Here is an 18,933-nt window from a genome sequence, read left to right as displayed (position 1 = left end):
AATGTTTCGTTGAATCTAACAATAATTTTCTGTTGTTTAATCTTTTTAAATGATGTCTTCAGGGCTTAGACAATTTGTTTCAGAAGAGTTTTGTGAAGTTTAGGTACTTTTCAGTTTTTGTGTTTCTTTTTGTTGTCATTTTGTGATAGTCGTTTTACAAAAAGATGTTATGATGATCAAAAGAGACGCAAATGAAGATGTTATGTTCTCGCGGTTCATATCTTATAAATTTAATGGCTTCAAAACTGTGGTTTCGTAAATTTGTTTTTGAAACTTATTAGTTCAGCTTGTATTTAATGTTAATTTATAGTCTTATGATTTAGTCTCATTAATAACAGTCGCAATTAGTTTCCCGACAAATTGTAATAGAAATATTATATTATAGAAAAAATGTTGCTCCCAGAACAAATTTTGTTCTACTCAAAAACTCAAAAAGCTATTAAAAAACACACAATTTTTTGAAGAATTTGTTAACAAGATAGTGTATAAATTAAAAAAGAATATTGGTCTCGTTTATTAGACTTTATTTCACTGCTTTCATAGTATAAAAGACTTTGTTTTCTGTCTATTATGATTTTCATAATACAAAATTTAAATTTTCAGCACTGTTCGTTCACGTTTTTTTACATAATTCAAACATTCACCCGTCATTTCCGATCTCAATTTCAAGCTTGATTTGGGACAATTTTGACCAATTTTTTTGCAATCAATGTATGAACTCCGCTCAAATTTGTGCTAAATTTTTGTACGGAATTCGTTTACAAGAGGTGAAGTTAATTTTGTGCCGAATATTCAGCACCTGGAACTCAACATTGAACACATATTGAACGCATCTCTTAAAAAGTTTTCACTTATTTAGCGGATTTTAAAAAATTTTTAATGCTAACAGCATTACGTTACGTGTACTCATTGTTACAATGATTCTCAGTCTCAACTGTTCAAAATTAATTTGTTTCCAAATCTGAACCAAAAACCAGAAAAAATCAACATTTTTGACACAGCATTTTTATGACAGAAAACTACACATGATACAGCATTTGTCCTTACCACAAGATAGTTGAGATACTTTCCAACACTGCTGAAATCGGTCAATTTGGAGAGATAGTGTTCAGGCGAGTATCCAAAGTTTTGACCAAATTTCAAATAAGTCGAAATTTGGTAGCTGCAACATCCTAGAAAAACAAAAACCTGATCACAACAAAGTTTAAATTGAATTTCGAGTCGAGACAAGTTTATAATCAGTGAAAATTTAATACAAAACTTGGAAAAATAAAGCAATGTTTTTTGGAAATATTTGCTGAAAAATTTCAATATTTAATATATCTTGTTAAGTTAGAAATTAACCCTAGATCGGGAACTGTATTACAATGTATTGCGTCTTTAGAACGTTTTTAACTCAATTCGAGAAATTTTTGTGTAGTGGTTAAAATTGACCTGAATTTGGTAATTTAATAAGAACTGGATCAAAACGAGGTGAGTCTATTGTTAGCAAACTTAACATTTAATAAAAAAAACTGTAAACTTGCCCTCTACAAAACAAAATTATAAATATTTGCGAGCGAAATTAGGCAATTAGTTGCAATTTTTATACAAAATTGGGATTGAAGCGTCGTTATGAATGAGAGGAAGTTTATTGAATGCAAAGTGCATCCAACAGTTCTATACTCCAATCGTTTTATCATCCGGAAATAATCGAACAGTTGCAGTGAATGGCGATGATAAATGTTTTTTCTTTTTTTCAAAATTCTAATCTGAACTTTTGATCAAAAACTGATTGCAAAATGTATCCGGTAGCTTCAAATAAAAGGGGAACATTGGGCCAGCTATATTAGTCTCAAAAAACAAGGAGGATCGGTAATGTGCGATCACACATAAGGTTCCGACCCCGCTCATCCACAATTTTTGGCATAATTGTCTACCAAATGAGAAACAGATAGAAAAAACCAAAAATTCAAGTATTTTTCAAAAAAATTGCTGTATGAAGAAAAAGATAGCCTCCAAAGCAAATACCTTAGTGCAATAAATCATGATGCATTAGATCGAAGAGATATACCCATATTAAGAAAGCGAGTCAAGACGAACAGCAAAATCAAACAACAACAACAAAGAAAAATTACATCAAAAACTTTATGCCTGTTTTAAAAAACAAAACTTGATAACAAAGTCAAAATAGCGTAGGATAAATCTCAAACAAAATAAAATAACTTGAAATTAACCTGAAAAGATATGGCACCAGTCCATAATAGGGCTTGGTAACAATTAGACAATAAAGACCAAAATCAGTAAAGTTGAAAATTTTGCTTTTTTAAAAATCAGTTAATATCAAAGTAATGAAAACCATTAGAAATCAACTAAAAAATTCCATAGGTTTACCATTGCCAAGGATTCATTAGAAAGGAAATAAGAACTGTCGGTATTCGATTTTTTATGCGGTTTCAAAAAGAACAACAAATAGACAACAAACAAAAAATCCATTAAAACTTGCCAGAAAACGCTTTCGAAGCCTTAAAGCCATACTTTGGTCCTCAAATTGCGTCGATAGCACCTTTTTCAAACATCGATAATGTATTATGTGACCTCTCATTAATGAAACTAGGTAATAAGACAAACTAGACAAAAAAGGAAAGAAAAGGCAAAATTGGGTGATACTTGTTTTTTTTCCGAAAAAAATTATTTCCACATACTTGAAAGCCATTAATTTCAAAAAGCAAGGTTCGAATAGGTTCGTTTATTTTTCCACAGGAAGCCTCTGAGACCTGCAATTATCCAAAATATGCCTCACGTCTACAAAAAGAACGTCAAATATGACGAAATCAAAACTTAATTTACTTTTCTTCTCAAAAACCCGTGTCGAAGCCAGTAAAGTCATAACGAATTCTTTAAAAGCATTCGATTTTGTGAAATCAATCGTTTTTGCCACCGTCGCTTGACAACAATATTGTCATATTTGGCCTGTAATTAACGAGATTAGGTAACAAATAGACAACAAAAGTAACTAAATTGCGAAGTGTTTTTTTGGAAAACAATTGTATTCAAAGTCCTGAAAGTCATCAGCTATTTACTTATATCAGAATATCAGGTCATCTATTCTTCCATGGGAAGTGAATGAAACTGGATCATTGTACAGGAATTTTGAAACGACTAAAAAGGCAAAGTAAAAACGACAGTCAGCGACAAAATTTAAAAAATTCATTTAAGTTCTTCAAGAAAGTAGTGTCGAAGCCGTTAAAACCGTAATCTACATCTTGAAGGAATTTAAAATAATCAATTGTGTGCGCCAACAATGTGATATATATATAAATTGTCAATAACGTGATAACATGACAAAACTAAAAAACATGAAAAATGGGCAAATAACTAAAAATGAAAAAGAATGTGAATTCTACTAGTATCAAAGCCCGAAAACAAATAATTAAATCGTAAAACGGTAAAAAAAAGATTGAGTTTGAGTTCTGTAGAATGGGGAAGCATTCTTTCATTGCTGACACTAAGCTAAAATTTGACCAAAATAATAGAAAAATGGAGGCAAATTTCAATAAGCCTTTTTTAATTAAAAAATCAAATGTTTTCAAAAGCAAAAGTACCATAAGCTTTCAATTAATGAATCATCTACATTTGTTTTGAGCTAATTAGGAAGCCAATTGGACCGATCACTAGTGAAATTTGAATTGAAATTTTCTGTTAATTAATTAATATAAAAAAAGATCGAAGTTTTTTTAATAAAAAAGACCGACTGATTACAATCCGAATTACAATCCGAAGATTGTTCCAAAACTAGCCACCTGCTAATGCTGTTTGTCCATTAAGAAAACTTCATAATCAACTAGTAAAGTTAGCTAAAAAACGGCATAGTTTTAATTACAGAGCTCTCTTAAAGGAGGTTGAAGTAGAAATTTACTCTCATTTTTACTCTACAAAGATTGTGTTGGTGTTGTTTGGGTGCGCACTTCCTGCAATTTTATTCAAAAAGGACTAAAGAAATTTATTTCGTGCTGTTTTTGATGAAACAGTCTTTAATTATTTTTTTTGTCTTTAAAAATAAAATCAACAACACTTTCATAAAAAGTTTTAACAAATTAAAATTTTTTAGCTATATTAGCGAAATTATAGTCTTAAATTCCGAAAATAGAAATAAAATCACCAGAATTCACTCTATTTTCTCCAAAGTTGAAACCTCGATAACTCCCTGTAGAAAACGAAAATCAAAAAATCTTTTTAATTCCATATTCTACGCTGGACAATCGTTCTAATGATACCAGTCTCAACTCTCTCTGATAAATATATCGATCGGCCAAAATTGTCTGAACAAAAAAAACCTTTTGAGTATATAGTTCCCCCCCCCCCTCAAGAGGGTCGGAACAAAAACTGTTGAGCGCGTTCTCTTTTGTTGCGACCATTTGTTGTTTCTTGCGACCATCTTGCACTGAAACCTTCTGCCCCCAAAAAAAGAAAAAATCTGAAACAAAAACTGATTAGAACTTTTATGGAGAATGCATACAAGCATTATGTACCGCGTCCGCAATCAAGGTCCGAACTAATCTACAAACAAGATCAACACTGATTAATCTACCAACGGCAACTTTTTTCTTTATTGGGCCTCTATCAGCACTTAGAACCAATATTTTAACTCCAATTTGAAGCAAACTGATTTGGACATTTTTGATGAATTTTTGAGGGCCTTTGAGGTTTTTTGAGGCACCTCTTTTGTTGCGTGGCCAAAATGTCAAGAATTGGTGAACAGGTTCTGCTTCGAAAGGTATCAATCAGATTGCAGAGGTCGTGGACAAATTGATGAATCACTAACTTAGAGATCCTGAGACTGTTTTAGAACCTATTGTTATTAATGTTTCCTTTTCTTATCTAATTGCGATCAAATTAGGCGGAATATTTGCATGTTGTTTGTTCAATAATTGGTCTGAGGTTTGGCTTATATATAGACCTACATATTGTTTGCTTATATCAGATTCAAAAATTCAAAACATATTGGTTGTTTTGAACCAATTTGTCATGTCAAAACGGACCTAATTTTTAATGAACAATTTACACAATTTTACACGGTTTTATCTGGCTGAACGATAGATTTTTTCTATGAGACCCACAGGATAAATTTTGAAAAATTCATGCAATTGTTCGTGTGAAATCAGTAAAAAAATATATTGTTTTCACACCAGAGGTGATGTCCTTTTGAAAAATAATTTAAAAGGAAACGCGCAAAAATTTTCACACAAAAAACCTTGTCTTGCGCTAAAGCCAACGAAATTTACTTCACCTCACACATTTAATTACAATTCAATTGGGGTCTTTTTTTTAAGATCTGTTCACACATTTTCATGATTTTTGAAGTCAAATTGGAGTAGTGATTTTGGTCACGAATGGAGCAAAAAACCGAGTCGTTTTGCGGCGTGAAATTTTTTCGCTCTAGTTTCAAAGTAGAGTGAGAAAACGGTGTTTGAACAAAAATTCGCTTTCTCGCTAGTGGTTTTTTGTTCACATGCGGCAATTTCACTTTGATTTTTATTGTTTTTTCGGTTTTTTGTATCTGATTTGTTTAGAAATGGTTTTCCCAATTCACTCACAGTCCGTTCTATGACTAGTTTTTATTTGTTAAGTCAATGAAAATTCTTTGAATTGTACGTCAGAACGTGTCCTGTTATGTTTTTTTTATCTTGAGTCCGTTTTAGCATAAGAAATTTGGTTAAAACACATTTCTTTATTGAATTGCATCAACAAACGTCTGATCCAACAGTCTAAATTGAGGTAAGCATATGTTGTGCAGGTAAAAATAAAGGCCGAACAACAGCAGAAGAGTTAAAAAAGAGATCAATTTGGCCGACCTTGGTAAGAAATGTAAAAATAAATAACTCTAAATTGTGATAAAATCTCAATTACAGTTTGAGTAGAATGTCCACAATAAGCGTAATCTGCTTTTTTTTTGTCTGGAACAGGTCAATTTATTGTTTATCACATGTAAAAAAAGTGCGTTTTTCAGGTGAAAAAAAAAAGAAAATCTTTCATACAAAATTGTTCCTAAAGAAAGCAAAATATTTTGTTGACTTTTAACAAAATATTCGTGCTAATATACACAATTTGTCAGATAAATGAATTTTTTAAACCTTTCTATATCTGTTTTACATGAGAATTAAGAACATTTTCCGTGTTGTAAATGCTTCCATCATGCTGAAAAACTTAAGAATGAACGTTGGTCTTAAAACATATTGATTCTTATTACCTTCAGTGCACAATTTTCTTCTATAGCTCTTTCCCAACAAATATGAAGTAAGCTCCGTTAAATTTGATTAACAAAATAGAAGCAAAGTCCTATTTTTGTACTCAAAATTGTTGTAAGCATACTGTTTTTGGTTGAAAAAGTGCCAAACTCAAAAAAAATTAAAAGAAGCAATTTTGATGTCTTTGACCAAATTTCGATGCAAGTAGATCAAAAAACGAAATATTTAAGAATATGTTTTAAAACAGTTGCAGATTTCATGATTTAAAAAAGTAATAACGCGTTCAGATAAAACGCATGTCAGTTTTTTTTGAAGCCTGTCATTTTTTTGTTTTTTTATTTGCGCAAAATACTGGGTGCTTCTTCACACAAAATTCTTAAAAGAGACACAAAAAAATGTGTTTCTGACTTGACTTGAGGCGTAGTTTTGTGAAAAAAAATTTTATAGGTAAGTGCGAGAAAGCCATGTATTCTTGAATATTTCTTTATAAACAATCATTTTGTCTTTTCTTTAATTTTGTATGAGAAACCGGGTTAAAACACATATATTGGGATGATTCACCGAGATCATTTTAGAGTGTATGAGAAGCAGGAGTTTTTATCATTTCCGGCCAGCATTTTGTTCTTTAGATTCTTTTAAAATAGATTGTGAAGTAAGCCCCACGAACTGGCTAACCATGAAAAAATAAAGTAATTTTCTGTTTTTGCAGTGAAAATTGTAGAAGAACTTACAAAATAATTTGCTGGACACAGAGGCCCAAGTTCAGAAAAAAAACAACTAAAAAAGCAAATTCTTATGTTTTGACCAAATTGGTTCCAGAAACCAAATATGAACGATATGTTTAAAACTGTCGCAGTGTTCACAAGTTAAAATTAAAATAGAGTGTATGCAATTACTGCAAGTTATATTTCTGTCTGGAAATAGTCGATTTTTTGTTTTTATTCACTCAAAATATTGGAGGGTTTTCTCACAACTTTGTTAAGGGAACAGGAAACACGTTTGGTTCCTCAAACATAATTGTCAATGACACAAGCATAAAGTTCTATTGTTTTTGATTCAAGAAAGGTGTTGTTCAGTTCAAAAGAATTTTTTAATGTGCATGAAAAAGATTGCGTTTATTATATGATTTATGATATGAATCACACAAAAATACATTGGTTAAGTCGTTGAAAGTGGCGTAACTTAATACCATTCTTCGTGTAAACGGTTCGTTTGTCTTGTGTCTGTTTCTAATGAAAAAATCGGGTAATATGTTTTGCGAGTCACTTGAAGCAATAAAAAAATTTTTGTCTATGGGCTAATGTGAGCTCATGGACAAAAAATTTCGATGGTTAAGTCCCAGAAAATTGTGTAAACTTACACATTTTTCCACGTAATCGAGTCTTTTATCGCATGGCCCGCTTTCACATGAGATATCGGGTAAAAATACAAAATGGTTGTGCGATTCAATTTTTGTAAAAAAAAATGTGTTTTATTGGGTTTAAAACGAAAGTGTGTGTTGGGTTTAAATCGAAAGCTTTTGTCGGTAGTTTTTGGGTAAAATTTAATACTTCAGTTTGTTGTGAACTAAGGTGAAAGAAGTTCCGCTAACTGTCTAACCATGATCAGAGTTGAAGCTGTACCAGTTGATTACTCTGTGAGTGTCGCGTGCAATCTTTTCCATCACTCTGATGTCGGAGGTGTTAGGGCTGGGTCTCATTGAAACCGTTGCCTCCGAATAGAATCGAAGAAGACAGAAAGATCCACTGCAAAAAAACTCAAACAGTTCATATTTAGTGGTTTTGGATTTCAACTTTCATAGACCTGTTTTGCTATATTGGATTTAAACCAAAAATTTTGCCCGGGCCGAAGATTTTGCCCCAAAATAATGAGAAAAAAAGAGTTTAGATACTGTGTATTTTTTCACTCTCACACTCTTTTTCCCAATAAAAAAGAGTGAAGTTGGCATTACATTCTAATCCATGCTAATAAGAGGTGGAGTAAGGGTGAAACATCGGCCCGAGGGTAATATAAATTTTTACAAGTTTTACCCCAAATACAAGTTTTGGGGTGAATACTTGTTTTAACATCTGGCTGGCCTGGTTCAGCATCTCGAACTTTCTACGTGATTTTGGATAAACGCCAGAAGTTCTCGGTGACTTCAAGCAGAGTCACGTAATCTATACTTAGCAGAAAACACGAACATTACATGTTCTGAAGTCCAAAATCGTTTATACGAATTATTACTTCTGAAAACTGCACTCGATTTCGACAGGTAACGATGAAATTGAAAACTAGTACAAAGTTTGCAAGATTTTGAATTCATTTGAATGAATATGTTGTAATTTTAGGCCTTCACCATTATAACCAATAGTTCAATTTTAATAAATAGTTGATTAAAACCATTAGATTGTTTTGAGTTTTTTAAAAATTTATATACAAAAGTACGTTTTGCCCAAATATACGTTTTGCGGCAAATGGTGTACTGAACGTCTACTTTGAATTTGCGCTTGGCTTGGCTCCTTAAAATCTGTCCGTGCCTTTTGTTGAGGTGCTTTTCCTGTTGCTATAATACCCCCTCCCACTCCCCCCGCAACCCCGAAAGTTTTAACACGTTAACTCAAAACAAGCGAAGGGATCTTCTTTTTTTAAAAAAACTTCAAAAACTGAACAAAAAAATCTAAGCCAAGTTTTAATCATCTTAGTTCTTTCAAAAGTTGCCTTTTCCAAAGAAAAAAATTCCGTTACAAATGATACAACATAACAGATATCACCTTAGGTCAAGTTTTTTTCCAGCTTTAGTGACTAATGCATTTGACAACAAACCCTAAAGTTTGTTTCCACCCGGGTGGAGGTTTATGGATGAATTTTTGTAAGAAATGCGGTCAAACCGGTGAATTTTCGTTAGAAATGCGGTGATTGCGGTGAATGCGGTGAAAAAAAATAGTTCAACACTTTTCACCGCATTTCTTACATAAATTCATCGCATTTCTTACAAAAATTCAGCACGAAATTCACCGTATTTCTTACAAAAATTCACTACGAAATTCACCGCATTTCTTACAAAAATTCACCACGAAATTCACCGCATTTCTTACAAAAATTCACCACGAAATTCACCGCATTTCTTACAAAAATTCGCCACGAAATTCACCGCATAGACTATTATGGCAAATTAATGTAAGAAATGCGGTGAATGCGGTGAAAAAAAATAGTTCAACACTTTTCACCGCATTTCTTACATAAATTCATCGCATTTCTTACAAAAATTCAGCACGAAATTCACCGTATTTCTTACAAAAATTCACTACGAAATTCACCGCATTTCTTACAAAAATTCACCACGAAATTCACCGCATTTCTTACAAAAATTCACCGCGAAATTCACCGCATTTCTTACAAAAATTCGCCACGAAATTCACCGCATAGACTATTATGGCAAATAATGTAAGAAATGCGGTGAATGCGGTGAAAAAAAATAGTTCAACACTTTTCACCGCATTTCTTACATAAATTCATCGCATTTCTTACAAAAATTCACCACGAAATTCACCGCATTTCTTACAAAAATTCACCGCGAAATTCACCGCATTTCTTACAAAAATTCGCCACGAAATTCACCGCATAGACTATTATGGCAAATTAATGTAAGAAATGCGGTGAATGCGGTGAAAAAAAATAGTTCAACACTTTTCACCGCATTTCTTACATAAATTCATCGCATTTCTTACAAAAATTCACCACGAAATTCACCGCATTTCTTACAAAAATTCACCACGAAATTCACCGCATTTCTTACAAAAATTCACCACGAAATACTCCGCATTTCTTACAAAAATTCACCACGAAATTCACCGCATTTCTTACAAAAATTTACCACGAAAGTCACCGCATTTCTTACAAAAATTCACCACGAAATTCACCGAATTTCTTACAAAAATTCACCACGAAATTCATTATGGCAAATTAATGTAAGAAATGTGGTGAATGCGGTGAAAATAAAAATAATTCAATGTGTAATAGTCACTAATGCTAGAGGAATTTTCAACTTGGGGAAGATATAAAGTCGAAAAGGGGGGCTGAGAATTTATAATTATAGTAATTATAATTTATTTGAGTTCCCTTCCTTAAAGTATACTTAAGTTTCCAGCTGATTTGCTAGATATTGCATGGGATTTATAAGAAGTTTAGAACTGGGTTCGGAAGTTTAGAGCAAAAACTAGCAATGTCATTAGCTCAAATTAAATTTACAGTTTCTTTCCGGCAAGTATTTTGAAAACTTTTACCCGGACCTGAGTCTCATAATATTTCAGTACTGTATCATAGTATTTTTATTATGATTTCTACTATGCCAATAGTTCTGATCATGACATTTTATAGACATTTCATTTAAAATTTATAGTAAAATTCTGAGCTTAGTCTGGACATAGTGAATACAAATCACGTACTGGATCTTTTCGATGAGCTAAAACTAAGACATGCAAAACGTCAATACCATCTTGAATAAAAAAACCATAAAAAAATCTGCAGTTGAAAATTTGGCAGGTTCTTTGCACTCGGTGTGTATTTTCTGGTTTTGGCGGGTACTTTTTTTAATGATAAAACGTTACTTTTAATATTTAAGATAGTAAACTCATCGTCATGCTCAAAAAGTGCATCGCGTTTTCATGAGAATCAAAACCAAAGATGTACAGTCTATCTTCAGAAAAAAATGTATCTATGGGAAAAGACTGCACATAATGAGGTAGCAACATACTCTTAGGATACACTGATACAGTACTGGGCCGACGTAATACAATTGGAATACAATTATTCAGCACTGAAATGCTATGAGACTAAGGTCTGGGTAGTTCAATAAAAGCTTGAGGTCTTCAATTTACCACTACAACTGTTTTGCGCGGGTGAAAATTTGTTTTAAAGCCTGTTCCATTCCTTTTTAAATAGTATATCGTCGATTAAACGTTTTTCTGAAAACTTGACAAAATGCCATGCTTTCTCATTGTTTCTATGAAGACAAAGTTTATCTCCGACTGGCACCTTAATTTATTTTGAATACTGTGAGTGTTTAGTCATGATTTTTGCCCAAACTTCTTCAATTTTCCATGTAGTTATAACAATTCAAATTTGAAGGCCGAGAAATAATTTTATTGGAAGATTTTTTTAAGCGCAAAAATTGTTTTTCAAAATTTCTCTAAATCAAGTTGTCCAGTTTTTCCATAAACTGCATATTTTTTTTGTTTTCGGGCAATTTAGTCATTTTTGCTGTCAGAGTTCTTAAGAAGAACGGAACAGTTTTAGATTGGTTCTCACCGTTCACTATTTCACCTCGAACAAAAGTTTTTAATTCATTGGAAGTATTACAGAAATTTATTTGTCTATATTTCACCACAAAATAATGTAAGAATTTCAATGAATTCGCGTTTTTGTGAAGAAATTAGTAAATATAACGATCGAACGTTAATTTCATCAAATTTTCCAAAACTGAGAAAAATAAATTTTTTAACTTTAGCAGTAAAAACTTACGCAATACGCTTAAGCTATTCACCTAAATAAAAGTTTCACCACAATAAAAAAATTCACCAACTAAAAAAAGTCGCCGGTCAGACCGGAAATTTTTATTTAACGACTGTTACTGATGTTACTTCGACTTTGCGCTTTTTACATTGAGCTGAATTTTGGGTTTTAACCTATATCGGAAGCAGTTTCGCCCAATGTGGGTTGACAGATCGGGCAGCAGAAAATCAAGTGATGTATAACCCCATGTGACAGAAGTAGAGAAAGCAATAAAAAGAGCAATCTTAACATTAAAGAAGTATTTCATTTTTCAATGGTAACATAAACAACAATTGGTAACAAATAATTTTGTCTATTATAAGTTTACTTCAAGCCAGTGGATGAAAAATATTAGGCCATTATCATCAATTTAATCTAATATTGAACGAGTCAAAGTTCTCGGACAAAATGACAGAAACGAATTAAAATAAACATAATTATTTGAAATTGTTATCCGGGTAAACAAACACAAGGTCACAACCTGATATTTGGTCGCAAACAAAGTGATTAGTTTTTTCATAGAAAAAACTATTGCATATTTATGCATGCTTATTAGGAAAAAGGAAAAGCGTTAGATTGAGAAAACACAGATGAAGTAAGTTGTTTCTCAATATGAAATAGTTTCTTAATATAAAATCGGAAAATAGCTGCTATCAAATTTCAATTTTTCAAAAGATTCTGATAAAACTGAAAAAGTATTTTGCAAACACTCAATTCGCATCCTAATACTCTCAATTATTTTGCTAAATCTTGCTAGAATCATTCATAAATATATAAATTTTATCAATTGACATCCTATTCAATGAAGAAAATTCTTTTTATAAACATTTAGTTATTATCAATCAGTTGTTTTGATTGGAAAACTGTCGCAAATCCAAGGCTGTTCAATGCACATAACATACAACTTGAACCAATCAAACGTCAGGTATGATAAAAGTTGAGCTGTTCCGTTGAAAACAAAAATTTCTTGGTTTGGGTTTAGTGGGAGCGTGAAAATATCATTCGTCACGTCGCGACCATTGGAATAGATCTTGAGAACTGAACGGTCGCCGAAACTGATGTAAGATATGACATTTGCACAGTTGTATGGGTACCGGCGTACCTGGAAAATAGTTCGTATAAGGTATTACAAATTTTATAATTTAAGAATTACCAATTATTTGAATATTAGTTCAATGCTGCAATTTAGTTACCTTGTTTTTAAATTTTAAAGCACTAAATTTTTTGAATCTGCTATGTGTTTCTATCTCTTAGGTGTAATTTTGGCGCAAACAAGAGCAATTTTTTAAAACAATTTTTGGGGTCATATCATCAGTAAATACTGTACTTCATCAAATACCACTTTTCAAATTATTGTTGTCCATATTTGTAGAGCTGCCAGATATAAAATTTAGTGCTTTTTTGTTTCAAAATCTGAGCAACTCGTCAATAAACCGATAGATAAATTGGGGAATCAAACTATGCTAGATGACAAAAAAGTTTGAAAGGTCAAGAGATTGTTTAAAGAAATCTGACATTTTACCAGCAAAATTGCTAATCATTCAAATGGTTGTTCCGAAGTTAAGAAATGATGTTTTTGAGGAGATGCATTTTGTTCACATAACTTTTTCCTTGGCGTAATTTTTTGTGAGAGATAAATAGCCAAATTTAACAGCTGATCATTTTAAAAACAAGCAATCGTTCCGTCCAACAAAAAATTATTCCGAAATGAATTAAACCTACACTTCAAATACGGAAAGAAAATCTCAAATTAAATTTTATAATGTTAAATCCGCATCTGCTTCATCAGTTTAAACATGATGTGCCATTCGAAACAAACTTTATTTACTTTATTAGTTATCTTTATGCTCAGCAGAACACGGAACTCTTGGTTTTGATTTAAAATATTGTAGAGCAGCAATAAAAAGTATATATTATACCTGACTTGTAAAGTTTAACCGACTGGTTTTGGAAGTAAATTAGTTGTCAATGCAAAAAACAATATGTTTTTGGCTCTTTAATCTCGCATGAATAATTTTTTGGACGAAATAATAATTATTTGTCTACGACTATGACTGATCACGAATTCTAGAACTTCTTAATCACAAATTTAATTTAATTTAAAAAAAAATTTACTGAAAAGTATTGCACGATGCAAAACAACAGCATTAATTTTAATGACTTTCAAACGAGATGAGGCGAAACTGCTACAATTGGACACAGAAGGGAGATTAAATTGCTGAGCATTAACTTAGAGCCTTAAAATTTTGTAAAAATGCGACATAAGATAACCTCTGAGGTGTCAAAATTTCTCGGAGGTTCGGACTCCCATAACTGACACAACCCCTCCCCCACCCAAAACCATCAGCCCGACTCCCGAAATTTGCCCTCCCCAAATCCATTTTCTAGCACACTATTTCCGAGTATCATTAAAGACGTTAGTTCAGCAATTGAATAATAACTCTGGATCAACTATTTGAGCTAACTGTTTTCTTTTTTTACTCAAAAAGGAGTACTGGTTCTCTGTTTTTTAGCACTCGAAGAGGCGTTATAGTTTTCTGTTTTTTAATAAGTAAACGAGTACAGAAACCGAAAGTCCATGGAGTGAATTAGGTTTGAAAAATCTGCTTAGGTGAACGAAACAGAAGAGCATAGAAAAAACAAACTGTATTTTTGTTTATACCTTTTTTTGAAACAGAGCGAGAAAAGAAGGTGTGAAAAAGTTTCGCAAAGCGAGCAAATTTTTTGTTCAGGAGCGGTTTTTTCGAATTTTGTTTTCAATTTCAAAGTTTTACTGGAAACTACAAAATTAATGAAGACTAAGGTGATATTATTCGATTTCTTTCAATGGGTTTTTCTACGGTTTTTGATAGTTCAAGTGATTACTAATAAAGGAATTTTTCAGGTTTTTTGCGGACTTTTAGAGTATTTTTGTTATATTTTTCAAGATCTGTTCAAAGTTTTAAGATCAGTTCTTAAAGACAAACTGAAGAGATGATTTGGGTCGAGTCTATACAGGAAATGGAGTGAAAATGCGAGTGGTTTTGTGGCGTAAAATTTTTTCACTCTAATTTCAAGTTTTAGTAAGAAAATGTTGTTTGAATAAAAATTAACTTTCTTGGTGGTGGTTTATTTTTCACGTGGGTCAATTTGACTTCGATGTTCAAGGTTTTTTAATTTTTAAGCGGAATTTTTCAAAATAATTTTTCGAATCTTTTCAAAGCCTATTATTTAGTCCGTTGAAGTTCTTAGAATTGTTTCAGGACTTGTACTGCTATATTTTTTAATCAGTTTCGTTGGAGTGAAATTTGAAGTAGAATTGAGGCTCCTTAAATGAGTGGTTTGAGTGCTGAACATATATGAGGAGCGGAGCAAAATGAGAGTGGTTTTTGTTCGTACTACTGTTTTGGAGAGAGAGCGAGAAATTGAGGTGTGAAAAGAAAAAAAATTCCAAGCGAGCGATTTTTTTGTTCACGAGCGCTCTTTTCAAGCGCGCGATTCATTTTGATTCAGAAATTTTTGATTCAGAAATTCGATTATGATAATTTATTAAATTGTGATTTGTTTTGATTGAGGATTAGACATTTTTGGTAGTTACCATGAATTTATTGGTAATTTGGAGATCTTTCAACTGGTTTGCTGATTCTTAGACAAATTTTATCAATTATTTGCCTTTTGTTTTACTGCTTCAAGTAGAATTTGGAAAAATGTTTAATACTTAAGGAGTTCTGAGATACCAAGTAATTACAGTTTTGTTGGTATTAAACCTCTTTTGTTGAGAAAAATAAATCGAGGAGCTATTAAATTTTTTTCTTAATTATTTTGCAATTTTTGTTTTTTTCTAATGAAAGACGGGTTTCGAAGGCTATTATAAATTGCTTATTTTTTAATAATTTTTTGGCTCTATTTGTTTAAGTAATATTGAAAAAGGGGGCACTTTTCAAGGAAACATATACAATATTCTAATTTCTTTCTTTCTTCTTTTTTGTGCTTTGCTTTTTATTCTTTAAATCTGTAGGATGCCGGGCGGTTGAATGCTTAACCAGAAGCAGTAAGAGCAATTTTAAAAAAGTGATTATGAAGTAGTACATTTGCAAATTATGTATAATATGTTACCAATTTCCTTTTGAAATTTTGTACAGAATAATATTTGATCTTTTTTCTTCAATTTCTTTCCCTAACCCAATTTTTCACGGTTTCAAATTTTTTTCATGGTTTTTCAGTAATTGATCAATGAATGACAACTAAGCGCGTTGCAGGGCCTTCTGCCAATAGTTGTTCTGTACTCGCAACTTAAAGAATTCTTTATCAGATACTTCATTATCTTTTCTGGTCAGACATTTTTGATTTTAATGTTATTGTATCAAAGTGATCCGTGTTGTTACGTAAAATGTTCATTACGTCAGTTAGGTTGACCAATTTTTTCTTCGAGTTGTTTTGGGAAATGTTTGAAGAATTTTGAAAAAATTGTCTTGTTTGAAAAAAAAAAGAACAATATCAAAGAGCGGCAAAATGAGAGAAGGGTATTGTTCCTATTTTTTTTTTGAATGGATACGAGAGATGTAGGTGTGAAGAAAATTTAGCTAGTAGAACGATTTTTTTGTTCACGTTTAGCTTATTCAAACTGTTTTTTTTAGTTTAAAGGTTTTTCGTTGTCAAAAAAATCTTTGTGTACTGGGTGATATTTTTCGGTTTCTTTCAATAAGTTTTCAAAACTTTGTGATGGCAAAAGGTAGTGTTACTCTAAAGTGGAAAATTTACAGTTGTTTTGCAGATTTTTAGGCTATATTTGCCATGTTTTTCCTATTGCATTGTTTAAAGCATTTACTGTTAAATAAACTGAGGCCTAACGTTCCTAGGTATTCTGCGGTTTGACTTAATGACGCTTTTTTCGTCAACAGCCGCTTTTTAAAAAAGTCTGATAAAAAATTGAACAATTCTTTAGTTTATCTCCTTTTCAAAATTCTTTCATTTTTTTCTCTAAAAGTTGGTGTTTTCGACCTTTAAGTTTTTGAGCCTATTATTGCTTGTGTAATTGTAATGTATCAAAAGTTATTATGTTTTCTGAAACTTTTAAGGTAAATTTTAGTTGACAGATAGATTTTTTGTTGTTTGAGTTACTATTGTTAACTTTGCTTGTTTTTATGCTTTCTACCATTACAAGCTAGTTACTTGAAAGTCTTCTCTTCGGCAGTGATAAATTCAAAATGTTTCTGGAATTCTTGCGGAAATGTTCTTTTAATCGGTAGTTTTGTTGGAGCGAGCGTGTTCGAAACAAGAAGTGAAAAGCGTGAAAACAAAGAACTTAATCCAAGTGCTGAGAAAATGACAGAAGACAGAATGACTTTCTGTTAATGTTCCCTTTTCGTGACGTGTTGGAAGTAGCGTCTCAGCTCTTGCTAGATAGTTTTTTTTCAGAAATTTTTAGAGAAGGTAATTTTAAGCTGTTTTGTCCGTCATTTTCTTTCCCTTTTCACCGGTTCTTCTAGCATGAACCAATTTCGTTAGTTTTTTTGCCAATTATAAGTTGTTTCGGGAATAAAACCAAGTAATATTGGCATTAAGGAATGTTTAGTGAATATCGGCATTTAGCGATGTTTTACCTATTGCACTGTTTTATAGCATCTATTGTTATAAAAAATTGAAGCCTAACTCTCCTTGGCGTTTTTTCGAATGCTTAGAATGATTTTTATTATATGCAAAGAAGTAGATTTTTTTTTCAAAAAAACCTGGCAAGAATTTGAACAATTTATATCCTTTTCAAAAAATTCTCATTTTTTCTTAAAAATTTTAGGGATCTTAGTGAGCCTATTATTGCTTGCTTGATGTCGAATAAGCAATTTTATAATCTTGATTAAATGAAATGAAAATTTTTCTTATGTGTACTTGTACTCGTACTGTATCAAAGGTTTATATGTTTTCTGAACTTTTTCAGCTTCATTTTTTGTTGGCTGATTTTTCTTTCGTTACTTGAAAAAGGATTGTTATTTTGGCTTGTTTTGTTAATCTCTGCCATTAGACGCTAGTTAATTTTAATTTCGTTGGTCCGGTCTTGACAAATTTGAAACGTTTCCGGAATTCGTCCGGCAATGTATTCTTTTACCCGTAATTTTGTTGGATTTTGTTTGAAACAAGTAGTGAAATGCGTGAAAACAAAGTGTTTAAGTCGAATTGCTGAGGAGGTGACGGAAGAGAGAGTGACGTTCTGTTCCTGTCCCCTTTTTGAGAGTGGAAAAGAGTAGATGTGGTAAAACTTTTGCTAACCGAGTCATTTTTTCTTTATCACCTTTGGCATTTTTATTGCAGCCATTTAGATTAAACTCTGTTTTTTAACAATAGGTGTTTGTGAGTTATTTTTTTTTATATTAGTACAATTGAAATAGTACAAAAATACAGTTTTAGATTCAATCTGCGTTTCCAATTAATAGATTTTAGTTTTGATTTGCTTTAGTTAAAGACACTCTATTAGTTTTAAATAAAAATTGACCGGTTTTTGTCTGTGCTTAAAAGTTTTGCTCATTTTTCTGATTTTGTGCTTCTCGATATAGTTTTTCTTGTTCACTTTTTCTTTTTAGAGCAATTTTATAAGTTTTGCCTCTGAAAGTTTCCTTTGAAAGTGTCACAGGGAATTTTTCACTGAAATAATTAACACAATCTTTGTATAGTCCCTCAGATTTTTTCGTTCTGTGCGTTTTATTGTTGATTAAGTTGTTTCTGTCATAAGTTGATTCCATAACCAATTCTATAAAGGCGTGAGAGGGGAGGGGAAGGGAGGAGCACAACGTACCAACGTACGGGGGGCGCAAAGGAAAAAAGGTCTTTGCTCGTTTTTTGATCTGCTTGCTTCGAAAAAACTTTTTTCCAGACTTTGATTTGCTTAAATTCTAGTGTCATTTCTGCCCCCTATGTTGTTATTTATTCTTCTTTTTGCCTTAAAAATATGTTTTTAAAGACATTTTGCGCCGTTAACATAAAAGTTGGATTACTGAAAAAAATCAAACTCTTAGGATCTCTATTTTTCCCAGCATTTTTGGTAACAGTTGAAGTCTGCATTATCAAACATTTTAGGAAAATTGCTGACAAAATTTGAACATTTTTCATCGGGTAGATTTTTACAAATTTAGCCGCTTCATGTGGTTAATTTTCATCACGCGCCTCACATATATTCAGTATTTGTCAACAAATTAAGCGGTTA

The 18,933-nt window shown here is 31.9% G+C and overlaps 3 protein-coding genes across 4 annotated transcripts in view; all 3 read right to left on the bottom strand.

Annotated features, from left to right (window-relative positions):
• Positions 1-1,456, bottom strand: part of LOC142349478 (uncharacterized) — a 254,211-nt gene extending 252,755 nt beyond the window's left edge. Inside the window, exon 1 of the mRNA XM_075401064.1 lies at positions 1,447-1,456. The gene's annotated coding sequence lies outside the window, so the exon portion shown is untranslated. The remainder of the gene's footprint in view (positions 1-1,446) is intronic.
• LOC142349475 (uncharacterized) overlaps positions 1-18,933 on the bottom strand; it is a 477,119-nt gene that overhangs the window by 330,319 nt on the left and 127,867 nt on the right. The gene's annotated exons all lie outside the window — the stretch shown is intronic.
• The window catches only part of LOC142349476 (uncharacterized), a 32,441-nt gene continuing 21,382 nt past the window's right edge, over positions 7,875-18,933 (bottom strand). The window contains exon 4 of one of the 2 annotated variants that reach the window (XM_075401063.1): positions 7,875-7,972. In XM_075401063.1, coding sequence (XP_075257178.1) covers positions 7,910-7,972 — 63 coding nt within the window. In that variant the 3' untranslated portion in view covers positions 7,875-7,909. Of the gene's footprint in view, positions 7,973-12,560; positions 12,862-18,933 lie in introns of those variants that run through there. The other variant, XM_075401062.1, reaches the window with a different exon arrangement.

This window comes from Convolutriloba macropyga, chromosome 11, assembly GCF_964194025.1.
Source record: "Convolutriloba macropyga chromosome 11, txConMacr16.3, whole genome shotgun sequence".
NCBI lineage: Eukaryota > Metazoa > Xenacoelomorpha > Acoela > Convolutidae > Convolutriloba > Convolutriloba macropyga.
Note: the sequence above shows the minus strand (reverse complement) of the source record. Positions and strands in the feature narration are given on the sequence as shown.